This window comes from Chiloscyllium punctatum, chromosome 10 (assembly GCF_047496795.1).
Source record: "Chiloscyllium punctatum isolate Juve2018m chromosome 10, sChiPun1.3, whole genome shotgun sequence".
NCBI lineage: Eukaryota > Metazoa > Chordata > Chondrichthyes > Orectolobiformes > Hemiscylliidae > Chiloscyllium > Chiloscyllium punctatum.
Window position 1 is genome coordinate 55,066,500 of NC_092748.1, and position 13,698 is coordinate 55,080,197.

Below are 13,698 nucleotides of genomic sequence, written 5' to 3' on the forward strand. Positions count from 1 at the left end.
AGGTAGGGCTTTTCACACTGGAGCGAAGCAGGAAGAGTGGTGATTGGATAGAGGTGTACAAGGTAATGAGAGGCATAGATAGAGTAGATAGCCAGAGATTTTTCCCCAGGGCAGAAATGGCTGTCACGAGGGCTCATAATTTTAAGGTGTTTGGAGGAAGGTACAGGGGAGATGTCAGAGGTAGGCCTTTTACACAGAGAGTGATAGGTACGTAGAATGCACTGCCAGTCGTGATAGTAGAGTCAGAGACATTTGAGATATTTAAACGACTGCTGGACAAACACATAGACAGCAGTAAATTGAGGGGTGTGTAGGTTAGGTTGTTCTTAGATTATTAAAATAAATGCTCAGCACAATATTGTTGGTTGAAGGGTCTGTACTGTGCTGTATTGTTGTATGTTTTATACCTCCAATTAATATTTTCTCCTTCATTGACCATTCTAAAAGGCAAATGGTATTATTAGCTAACTTCAGTGTCTTTCATTATCTTAATTGGTTCACCTCCTTGATTTGAGAAGTAAGGAAATACCTCTCCTTTTGAAATACAGTATTCAGCTCTTCTAGAGGTCGGATTCGCTACCGGTAAATACTTCAATAATTATTTTCTTGACTGTCCTAAACCATCTTTCCCTCTTGCTAAGTTCTAAGGAAACATGCTTGCTCTGTACAACAGCTACAGTTTAATAACTATTTCCTTTCCTAATACATCCTTTTCCGAGGATTTCTTAGCCATTCCAACGATTGCAATCAGTCTTCCATTTAATTTCTTGCAGTTGGCTTTGGTGTGTCTAGTCTTATTTCGATGAAAGTGTCCTATTTTCTTCACTTCTAGATTCCAGTTTTTTTCCTTTATTACCTTGAAGTCCAATTGTTTGCTCCTTAAGACCAGTACTTTTTGTATCGGCAGCATTTTCCATTCCTCCAAATTCCCTGAGGATTCCCATATCACTTTTAACTGAATGTTATCTAATTCTGCTATGACATCAAGTTCAGGATTTCCTTTCTCTAATTCTAAGTGTTGGATGATCACTTTAAGCATTTCATCTGCCAAATCTCTCAGTTTAACCTTAGGCAAAGATTGCAAATGCTCCACTGTTATGTTTTCTACTCCCAGAAAATTTCTAACAGCATACAAAGTCATTTAACCTTCCGTGTACCTGTTAAATAAAACTTAGATCACTCTTAAATTCAATGAATTCAAATCCCATCTAAAAGCCCCCCACATTGTGATGTCAGCTGATGGTTATTACTGGACAAGGCGGATCTCAAAATGATATATTGCTTGATAGATCGTATATTTAATTTCTTTAGTTGGTTAACATGTTGGTTATTCACTGAAACATATTGACACAGTCTGCACATATTCTTGAGCCAACAGAACATAAGTTCATTTTTAAAATATCACTGAGAGAAGACAATTTGAGATATTTGAACACAATCTCGAAACAAAGTTTCAACTATTTCCCAACACCATCCATCACAGAGAATGCAACCCAGAGAATATGACTCCTAACTCAGCTCTTTAAAATCTGTACTTGGTTCTCCTGCTGGGAGAAAAACTATTGCCCTCTGAACAGAGAAGCAAACCTTCTGTTCTATTGTCAGAACTAGGCAAACTGCTTTAATGTGTTTACTGTTGAGTTTATGACAGATAAAGTACCAACATTTTATCCATTAACAACAGGAATTCTGTCAATCATTTGACTGCAGTCATATGCATTATTAGAAATGATGTGTTCACATCAATGGAAAACCTTCACAACTGACCAAGATCCAACTGCCTCTATCTAAATTCAAATCCCAAAAAATGCACAAACACTTTTATGAGCCTAAAATACAGGCCATTAGATCCAAGGGACCCATCATAATTTAGTCTAAATCATTTCCCCTATAATATCGCCCTGTGTGCATTATTGTTTTAAGTGCCGCCTTTCCCTTTCTCTGTTGATTTTCACCTATTCCAAGGAAGTTTTATGTGTCTTCTACAATGACATTTGTGAGATAAATGTGTCTGTGCACCAAACAGCCCCAGGAAAACTGATGTCAGTGGAGATCTGGGGTATTTCTCCAATGCTTAGTAATACCAAACACAAAGAAAGACATCTTGGCTGCAAAATATTACAACAAGAATCTTCAAGCTAGATTCAACCACCTCTCACTGCTTGATCAATTGCTGTCCCTCCATTCATAAAGTCAGAAGTGAGAATGTTTAGCAATGTTTGTACAAAATGTTCAGTTCCATTTGCAATTCCTCAAGTACTGAAACATGCAGCAAACTCCACACAACAGCTTGTGCTGGTAAATGGCAAGTAAAATTTGCATCACACAAATGCTCTGTCTCCAACATCCCAACATAATGCTACCTCCTAAATCTCTGTCATCTTTACCTACACTCCATCTTTTACAGCCACCGATCGAGTTTCTGCCCCTACACAGTACTGAAACTGCTGTTGTCAAAATCACAAATGACATCCTATGTGACTGCAGCAAAAGCAAATTATCTCTTCTCTTCCTTTTCAAGCTACAACATTTGACATAATTGGCCATACTATTACTCTCCACTGTCATTTATATATGTGGGACTGCAGACATCCAGTTCCATTCTTATCTGTGAAATCCTAACTAGAGTATTATGTGCAAAGACCTCTCTTCTCAGTCCTGTACCCACTCCAATTTCCCCAAACACCTTTCTTGGCTCCTTCTTATTTCTCACATGCATGCTGCTCCTGATGCTACTATCAATAATTAATCAGTTTCCATATGTATGTTGACAAAACTAAGCTTCATCTCACTCACTTTCATCTGTCTTAATCCCTGCACAATGGTGATCGGCTGAGAGATGGTAGGGCTGGCCGGATCATTGGAGGGTTCCTCTAATCACACAGGACTTATGTGGATTTCACCAGTTTCCTCATTTCCCCTCTGCCCACCTTATCCCAGATCCAACCTTGCAACTCAGCATAGCCCCTCTTGAACTGTCCTACCTATCCATCTTCCTTCCCACCTATCTGTTCCACCCTCTTCTGCGACCCATCACCTTCACCCCCGACTTCATGTACCTATCACATTCCCAGCCACCTTCCCTGCCTTCTCCCCCTCCCCCAAGTCCCCCTCCCCCAAGTCCCCCTCCCCCAAGTCCCACTCCCCTCCCATTTATCCCTCAGCCCCCTTGGGCCACAAGCCTTATTCCTGATGAAGGGCTTATGGTCAGCTCCTCGGATGCTGCCTAACTGGCCATGCTTTTCCAGCACCACACTCTTCGACTCTGGTCTACAGTCCTCACTTTCTCCATGTTATCCTTGTGGAGCCTGTTCTTTGGAACTACAGCCTTAGCAACAGCCATTGTAATGGTTAAGCTAATGAGCTGTCAGCCTTTTCACTGGGCCAGCAACTGGAGAGCTGGCTACCCTTATTAATTAATTAGGCAACAACTCTAATTATGGCCCCCTAATTGTCCACCTCAGGCAGCCTGCTATCCCTGGTCCCATCACTCACTGAAACAGGGCCAATTCCTGATTTTAGCCACCGTGGCAGGACTTCCAAGTGAGCAGCAAAGCTTAGAGCGTAGTTTTCATTTCCTGGTTGCTGAATCCATCCTGTCCATGGTGACTTTCTGAGACTGAACTGTTTATAACATTGATGTTCTATTTGACTCTGAGCTAATTTCTGGGGTTTAGATTAAAGTGGTGCTTGAAAAGCACACCAGGTCAGGCAGCCTCAGAGGAGCAGGAAAATCGACGTTTCGGGCAAAAGCCCTTCAGGAGTCTTTGATGTTTGAGATGGTGTTGAAATACTGTTTGTTGAGAGTATGAATTCTTCTTAGAATATAGTACAGAAGGGGTCCTTTGCAGCTCTGAGATTGTGTGGCCCTCAGCTGAGACAGGGCTGACTGTAGAGAGGGTAGGTGCTGGCGCATTGCTGCAAGTGTGGAACGGAGGATCCAGAAGGAGAACTCTTTTGAATCTGTAGTCTGTACTGGTTGTCCTGTTTGGTTCCGAACTCTGCTGGTTTAAATGTATTCCGGAGTCCATGTGGGATCAGTTGGTTACGGAGGCAGGCACTGAGGAAGCAAATGTAGCTGTGGTTGTGAGCCTGTTTCAGTACATGGTTGAAGAGCTTCAGGGCAGAGGAGATGACCTGGGGATTGCAGTGTGAGAGAGAGAGAGAGACTCAGATTCTTGTGGAAAGAGAAGGAGAATTTCTTTAAGGTAGGCATCCTTGCAAGAGGATTCGCAGTAAGGTTAAAGTCAACTAGGCAAAAGTGAGGACTGCAGATGCTGTAAACCAGAGTTTAGATTAGAGTGGTGCTGGAAAAGCACAGCAGGTCAGGCAGGATCCGAGGAGCAGGAAAATCGACGTTTCGGGCAAAAGCCCTTCATCAGGAATTTCCTCAACTCTGGAATTCTTTCTCTAACTCTCTCCTATATAATGCTCCTTCTCTCTTTAAGATGCTTCTTAAAATCAACTTCTTTGACTAAGCATTTGATCATCTATCTTCATATCACTTAATGTGGCTCATTGTCAAATATTGTTTGACAATACTGCGTCTTCATAACATGGCCACACCGTTTGAGTAAAGACTTGTAAATCCTTCCATCATGTGCCAATCGCAGGCTGATCAGCTGTGTGGTGAAAACAATGTTGGAATCTCTAACATCCCTATCCATAGGTCCAGGATACGTTATGCACGTAAAGATGTGTGTTTCCACAACACTTGTGACTCTTTGGTGGGACAGTTTGCTCAGCTGAACAGCCAGCCAGACTCCGATATTGCCAACAGCACAGAGTGAATTTGGTACTTTGTAACCTTGCTATATTGGGTGGGACAGACTTCAGGCAAATAACTTCGAAACAAAACTCCTGTGATGTGCTTCAGGACATTTTATGATTTTGCAGGCGCAATATACATAATTGACCAGAAACTGAACTGGACTAGCCATATAAGTACAGTAGCTACAAAAGCAGGTCAGGGGCTAGAAATCCTGTAGCAAGTAACTCACCTTCTGACACCCCAAAGCCTGTCCACTATCTACAATGCACAAGTCAAGAGTGCATTGGAATACTCCTCACTTGCCTGGGTGAGTGCAGCTACACAACGCTCAAGGAACTTGACACTACCCAGGACAAAGCAGTCAAACTTGATTGGTACCACATCTGCAAATGTCTATTTCCTCCAACACTGAGGCACAGTAACAGCAATGTGAACTACCCACAAAATGCACAGCAGAGATTCACCAAAGCACTTTAGAAAGCAACTTCCAAAACCACAACCACTTCCATCTTGAAGGATAGGGGTAGAAGATACATGGGAATATCATCACTTGCAAGTTCCTCTCCAAGCCACTTACCATCCTGATTTGGAATTATACTAATGCTGCCTTGGTGTGGTTGAAACAAAATCCTGGACTTCTTTCCCCAACAACATTTGGGTCTGCTTACAGAACATGGACCTCAACAGTTCAAAAAGCCAGCTCACCATCACCACCTCGAGCAATTAGGGACAAGCAATAAATGCTGGCTGTTTGGCAGTGCCCAAAATTCATGAGTGAATAAAAATAATAAATGCAAGTTATTGTTGATTGGTTCATCTCTGGACTTCTCAAAGCCTCACCTTATTTGTCATAAATATAAAGAGATATTCTCCACTTATTTAGATGAATGTAGCTGCAGTAGCACTCAAAAAGCTCTTTAAAAATCAAGACCAAGTAGCCCATCCACTACATTAAGCATTGACTTTACTCACTATCACCATACCTTAGCTGCTAAGTAATCTATTGACAGGTTGCAATTTGCCAAAGCTCCACCTCAATCTTTGACCTCCGTATTCTAGAAGAGCAAGAGCAAAATGTGCATGGGAACACCATAACCTTCAAGCTTTTCACCAAATTGTGCATCCCAACTTGAATGTATATCATCGTTCCTCCATGGGCTTTCAGTCAAAATGCTGAACTTGCTACCTACAATACTCAGTACTTCTACCATATGAATTGCAGCAGTCCAAAAGAAGGCTCAATCTATTGAGTACAGGTGTTGGGAGGTCATGTTGTGTACAGGACATTGGTTAGATCATTGTTGGAATATTGTGTGCACTTCTGGTCTCCTTCCTATCGGAAGGATGTTGTGAAACTTGAAAGGGTTCAGAAAAGATTTACAATAATGTTGCCAGGGTTGCAGGATTTGAGCTATAGGGAGAGGCTGAACAGGCTTGGGGCTGTTTTCTCTGGAGCGTCAGAGGCTGAGGGGTGACCTTATAGAGGTTTACAAAATTATGAGGGGCATGGATAGGGTAAATCGACAAAGTCTTTTCCCTGGGGTTGAGAAGTCCAGAACTAGAGGGCATAGGTTTAGGGTGAGAGGGGAAAGATATAAAAGAGACCTAAGGGGCAACTTCTTCACAGAGTATGGTACGTGTATAGAATGAGCTGCCAGAGGAAGTGGTGGAGGCTAGTACAATTGCAACATTTAAAAGGCATTTGGATGGGTATATCAATAGGAAGAGTTTGGAGGATATGGGCCGGGTGCTGGCAGGTGGGACTAAATTGGATTGGGATATCTGGTCGGTGTAGATGGGTTGGACCGAAGGGTCTGTTTCCAAGCTGTACGTATCTATGACTGCAATCAATTTATCATGGGCAGTTAGGTATGTGCAACAATGCAGACTTTTATAACAATGCCCATAACCCCCCAAGTTAATATAACAATGAAATCTAAATGGCAGTTGCCAAGTTAGTCATCTTGAGTCAGTCCATGCCCCGTGACCTTTTAAAAATAATATTCTACAACAGGATTTGAATTTCCTTTTTCAGCTTGAAAGATAAGTGTAGAAATGTGGTATTTGTTGTCTGTAAAATTAATCTGATTTTGTTTGATGTAATCAATATTAATGGTGAACATACATGTCATGAAAAATTCAAAGCTAAAGCTGGGTAAACAAAAAATGCTTTTATTCCAATGATGGTTAATTCAAAAAGAACCGAAATGAGAAAATAGTCAATCAATCTAAATTTTATGCATAAATTTTATTAGGTCTGGAGCTTAACTCCGAATCCTTTGATCTGCAATCAGTTGAGTGCTTTGTGGATTTACACTGTAGCCTGAAGGTACATTATACAAGAAAACTGCAGACCTTTGCTATTGACAGTGATTGCTATGGAGATTAGTCAGTCATAGCTACAACCTGACAGCTCTGCATGTGTTTTCTTATTGATGTGGATAGTGCCTTGTACTGGCATGCATACTGTGCACATATTTTTCCTTAAATCTAAACTCTGTCTTTCTGATGGGCAGCATAATGTTCAGATTTAAACACCAATGACTGAAATGTTAGAAATATACATGTATTGATCTGTGTATATATACTATACATACACACATACATTTTTTAAAAATGCTTTAATTTTAAGATATTTGCTCAACAGCAATGGTGACAATTTAAACCCATAAAGTATATGTACAGAGACTGGATTTATCTGAGTTATGGGTTCATTATATGTTTATGGCTTTGCATTATACTGTAATCACCTACAATGTGAATAGTATTGTGTTCTAAATTATAAAACAAAATACATTAGGGTGCCTTACATTATTTTTAACCATAGTAAATTCAAAACTTTAAGATTTTATTTGAATACTTGATGTATTGCAAATCATTATCCAAAAGACATTTTTATTAATCTGCTTTTTGGCTTACATTAAGCACTTTTGGTTTTCATGAAAATATTAATTTAGCATACAAGAGAAGCATGTCATTAGTTGAATTATGAGTCAGATATGATATAGGTTTTTAGTTTTAAATCTGGATCCAATTAATTCTCTACAACTGTAGAACAGCTGGTGGCATTTAGACTCTAAACAGTGCTTATTCTCCTGTGTGTGCATCATTAGAATTAGGTATAGTAATCATCCATCGCTGCAAGTAGTTGGCAGGTGAGCCTCAGATGAAGAAATCTAGGCTATAAATAAAAGGTTTTCGGTATTTTGTACATATACTGATTATACTCAGTTTAAAGATCATTTTCTTATCAAAGTAAGCTTCCTTTAACTTAAAAAATCAAATAATCTTTTCCCATTATCATGCACCAACATCCTTTTGAGAAGGTGGATAGTCCTAGTTTCTGACTTATCTACGATTTACTGTTAATGACCTAGTGGAATGCCACACGTGTATCTAGTCCACTAGGGAACAAATGGGAACAGACTAAATGTTTCCTAATTTAATCAGGTAGCTTCAAGTGACAAGCAACTATTCTATTTAGTAAGTGTGCTTTACTGCTCAGGTTACAATACTATTGAGGCAACTTTTCTGAAATCTCGTCTGATATAGTAGCATAGTGTGCTGTGTTGTATCATATTAAGCACAGGAAATCTATTTTGTCATCCAATTCAAAGGACATTTTCCCATACTTAGGATGACAAAAGATGATATATACTGTCAGATTTACTGTACTATTTCACTTTTCACAATCAATTTGGAAGGATAATATTGATCATGAGTTGTCGACTTAGGTCATAGAAATTATATTGCACTAACACAGCAGTAGTCAAAACTAAGAATTGTTAAGTCAGAACTTTTAAGTGAGAAATTTAAGTATGATGTGGAGGTGCTGATGTTGGACTGGGACGGACAAAATCAGAAGTCCTACGTCGACACCAGGTTATTGTCCAACAGATGTTGGAGCAAATTACTGCAGATGCTGGAATCTGTTCACCTGATGAAGGAGTAGCGCTCCGAAAGTTTGTGATTTCAAATAAACTGTTGAACTATAACCTGGCGTTGTCTGACTTCTAAAGTTGAAGTATGGCGGCAAACATGTTAGATGGTACAATAACTGCCATGATCCATGCTGCTTATATCTATGCAAGTGAGATCTTTTGGGACAGCTAACTCAGCAAATTGCATGGTGAGCAAACCATAAATTCTTCTTGTTAGCAAGATCTTCTGGGTTTGAAGGGTCTGGCACAATATGTAAAGTCAAAAGTCACATGACACCAAGCTGCCTGAGGAATGAGCAGGGGCTCCCAAAGCTCCAAAAAATAAACCTGTCGAACTATAACCCAGTGTTGTGATTTTTGACTTGATCCACCCCAGTCCATTACCGGCACCTCCACATCATAATACGTGAAGGTCAAAAGGACATAATTTCAGACATTGCAAGTCTGAAGGGGGGGGGGGGGGGGGGGGGGTACCCTTCCCACTCATCAACCAGCTTGTATCTGTTTAGCGCCTTGCAAAGAGACTGATACATGAGTGCTCCACTATATATTAGCTGTGGCAGCTCTCTATGTAGACCTGGAAAATATGCTGTTATGATCACAAATGGGTTGAAATTTATGGGAAAAAACAAACACTGCTGGTTAGAGAGAGGATACTGTCAAAGCTTTATTGGCACAATCAATTGCAGCCTGCTACTGAAAAAAGCTAGCAACAGATGGGCAGTCCTCATCTTTGTATCTTGACTGGCCTCCCCTTGGGGAGAAGAAAAGTGGGCTCTGGTGTCCATTGCATTGATGATCTCTTGGATGCAATTATAATTAGAAGATTGCAAAATGCCACAGAGGTCTCCAGTTACTCCCTGAAACAACCTGCTCCCTAAAAAAAAATTTAGGGCAGCGGTGTCCTTGAGAGCTACTGCAATGGAATTGCCACAGAATCCTTATGAACACAGTAGCTCATCCAGCAGCTGTCATAGGTGTAACATAATGGCCTGGGACATCCTTGGTTATCTTCTACACTGGATGTCAGTTATTTGCAGCAAGTTGCATTGAAATCAGATCAGATCCTGCTGCTGCTCCCTCTGGGTGCAGTGTGGCTGCCAATGGTGGCTGTTGTTTATGTTGGCCTGGATTAGATGTTCCTTTTGTCTTTTGTGCCTGTTTCTTCAGATTAGGAACAATGGTGGAAACACAGTTGCATTGCATTTGGTCTTTCTTTCCTAAAATGTAGAAAATTGGTGAGAAGTGTAAGAGATTGCATAAGTATTATTAAAAGCAATCCTGAGTGTAAGCACCAATCTGAAGCTGAATGGTATTTCTAGAGAGGGTAGTATGTAGGTCGCTCAAGGAATGGAGTAACATTCTGACAGAGTTCAAAATGATTTATCCTTCCCTCATGTAAGATAGCCCGCTAAAGTGTCCATTTTGCTGTTTAGGCAATTGCAAGGAGAACCTTCTCCAATCTTATCTCAACACCAGCTCTGTCTAACTCCTGTCCTAGCAGGGTTCATGTTGTGAGTAAGGATATTGTACTGCATTGACTTGCTGTATTTGAAACTGTACCTCATTCGTTTAGAATGATGAGGTTGTGATAGAGAGTGTCTTGATCTCTGGGATCACAAGGTGCCAATCAGTGTATTTCCAAATTCTGGGCACTGACGAATGTTGACTTGCAGATTAATTTTGTATTGAAGGCAGATGACCCATATTGCTAAATCAGTTCAGTCACATTGACTGCAGTAGACTCCTATAAGGCTGGTGCCAGTATTCTATTCTGCTACTGTTGGGGGGGAAAAAAGGTAACTTACTTCAACTTTTCAGGAGGAGCTGTTTTATACATTGAGAGTTGTGTAATTAATAGAAAGCAAATACAGAAGAATCAGTACATTTCTGAAAGAAAAATTGAACAAGAATGAGAGGCACAGGTTTAAAATAGTGCACAAAAAAATGTATGTGAGAAAAAACATTTTCAACAGCGAGTGCTGTGCCTTGAAATGTAGTGGGGGTAGGCTCAATTGAGGCATTGGAGAACATTGGATAATTATTTGGATAGAAATTGTGTGCATAGGTATGGGGAGAAAACAGAAGATTGACACGAGGTAATGATGCTCGTTTGAAGAGTTGCTGCAGGCCTCCTTCTGTACTACAACAATTCTTTACTTCTTTGACTATGCTTGCTGTTGTTCTTGCCGGTTCAGGAAGTGAAAAATCACAGTTAGTCCTAAATAAATGCTAAAATACTTTGGTTGTGTGTCTATTTTTATATTTATGTTTTGGGTACAATAAAAATGTTAATTAGATTATTTCTCCAGCATAAAGTAAAAGTTGCCATGGTTGTACTTAATGCCACAAATAAGCCATTTCTACATTGTTTTAAGTTATTGTAACTATGTTAAATTTTGTTAAACAAAGTAAAAGTGCAAAATCATAGGTTTTTAAATTAGAAAACTCTATTTACAATCCCTGGTTACAATTAATGTTGCAAAACCACAGGACAGTGTAAACTACTGTTGGTTTTAATATACATGATTCTTTCTTACATTTCTACACAACTAAGTCTCTGTTTTGTTTTTCATCAGATGTAGAAAAGGATGAGAATTCTATAGACAGCCCGCTACCCAGCAGCCCCCAAACCCAAGTCATCCAACACAGTTCCATCAGCACCTCAAATGGTATAAGTTCAACAGCAATGGCAGAGGCTGTTGCTACCTCGGTTCTCACCCAGATGGCAGACCAGAGTTCAGAGATAAACCTACCTGTCCAGTCTCATGTTACCATCGCTCCTTCGTCTCAGTCTCAACCTTCAGCAAGTTGATTGGATTACATAAATCAACAGATATTGTCTCAACGGTGACTGTAAAATGGAAATTTGAGCACGGGGAGGACAGATCTCCAAAAACAACTTCTATACTCCAAGTTTAGTGCTTTTATTAGTTGTATTTCAGATGTGGCTACAGCAGTGTAAACAAAGTGAACACTTCAGCCTTGAAAACAGATATTTTAGTCATTGTTCTTTGATCCACAATGCATTTTCTATTTTCTACACTCAAGTAACATTTAAGTATCTTTTTCCGTCTGTCTTTATGGCTGTGCAGTAGGGGACAAAATATTTTTGTGAACAGTGTAATTACATTTTAAGGTCACTCTCCTGAGACTGTAGAAAAGATCAAACTTTATTGATAGGAAAGCTCAACATGGACTATCTTGACCTGTGATCCTGTTCATCTGGTCATGAACTGCTCTCCAGAGGTCCAAGATAAACCAAGCCTCTAATCCATGACACGCGAACATAATATTGGAAAAGTAACGTTTCCAGTGCTTCTTTTCAAACAAATGTTTTTAATTTAAAAATAATAACAAAAATGTTAAATAATTCAATAAAACTTATTCTCCATCTAAACGACAAATTAATAAATTCTTGGACCCTGAGCTGGCCGTGAGGGGGCCTTTGTTTTCAGATATAGGAAGCATTTATTTCTTTGCCTTTTCTAATTTGCACATTGTGAAGGGAATGAAAGATTGAAAGAATGTTTGATTATTAGTAATTTTGTTTAATTGGACTTTTGTTTTGTCATTTTTAATAAGATGTAGTCAATCTGTTTAGTTTTTTTTAATCTTCAGTCTGAAAAGCTCAGCAACTTTGTTGGGTATCATGATGAATGATGCATATACCAGTGGTCTATTGTTTAGACCAACAGTTCTGTGAATGCTGCCTTTAAATATCACACTGACCTTTGGTGAAATCTTATTTAAATGATTGTGTATACAGATAATGAATATTGATGATTAACATTCCATGTGCCGTTTGATTGTATATTACCTTTCTTCTCCTCAAAACTTCTGTGAAATGATTCATTTTACTAAATGTGCCATCAACACTTGGTCAAACTCAGAGATAATTTGAAATTGGAGAAGCAGAAAACAACTACTAGAATATTATGAATTGACATTGACAACATCAGTATAAAAGATTGGAAGATAGATATATTTGGACAACACAATATCAGTAGTTCAAAGATGTCTTCACATGTAAATAAGACTATAGATACACACACATTGAGCTGCCACAAAGGAGTTGCTTTTAGCAAAATTAACAGGACATGGAATATAATTTCTCCAGTACAGTTTCGAGGTCTTCTAGTTTATAATTGTGTAATTTGTCAAATTAGAATGTAGGAACTGATACAGGATGTTTGACAGAAGCTTCTTGTGACGTTTGGAGAAATTTCTCAACTTATAGTGGTAGATTAATATCTCGTGATGGATATCAGTTACACTACTCAACAGAATCAATTTCATAATCCTTGTTTTACAGACTGTATCTGTAGACAAAAAAAATGTATCTTTATCTTGATTGCAAGCTTCCATTTCTACAAAGGTAGCTTGAGGTGTAATCTTCCTCTTTGTGCAATTTGCATGAATAAGTTCTCTGAGAGAATAAATAATTTATCTAAGAAGAACATGTCAATAAACAGTTTTTAAGTGCGTAAAAGGACAACATTTATTTCAAAATGTGAGCTGTATTTTAAGTGGAGTTATTGTGTGTACTTTCTCTTAATACTAGTGCTGCCATCTGCCAAAATCTACTTGTATAGCAGAATTTACCTTTCCATGCTCTGAAATTCAAGCTTTATTGTCTTGTTGGACTACAAGTTAATGATGCAGCACTTTAAGTGACATTGATTCACTTCTTGGCTTTCTCAAAGCTTAGCTTGAATTTGATTCCAAAATAAAAAAGTCCCATTTTGAAAACTTCTGAATTAATTCATTTTTCCCTTTTATTACATAGGCTACCCATAATCGTGATAATAAATTTAATTTAAATCAGCCATAAGAGATTGTTGAAAAGTAACTCTTTGCAATTTAAATCATTTGAAATACTAAATCAGTAACATAAGCATAATAATGTAAATGGAGTAAATTTAAATGATTTGAATGTTTAATTCTATTGAAACTATTATTATTTTCATTGGCTTCAATAGATTT

The 13,698-nt window shown here is 38.9% G+C and overlaps 1 protein-coding gene across 2 annotated transcripts in view; it reads left to right on the forward strand.

The window, feature by feature from the left end:
• atf2 (activating transcription factor 2) overlaps positions 1-13,210 on the forward strand; it is a 139,371-nt gene extending 126,161 nt beyond the window's left edge. For both annotated transcript variants that reach the window (XM_072579173.1, XM_072579174.1), the window contains one exon: positions 11,292-13,210. In XM_072579173.1, coding sequence (XP_072435274.1) covers positions 11,292-11,527 — 236 coding nt within the window. In that variant the 3' untranslated portion in view covers positions 11,528-13,210. The remainder of the gene's footprint in view (positions 1-11,291) is intronic.
• The last annotated feature ends 488 nt before the right edge of the window (positions 13,211-13,698 follow it).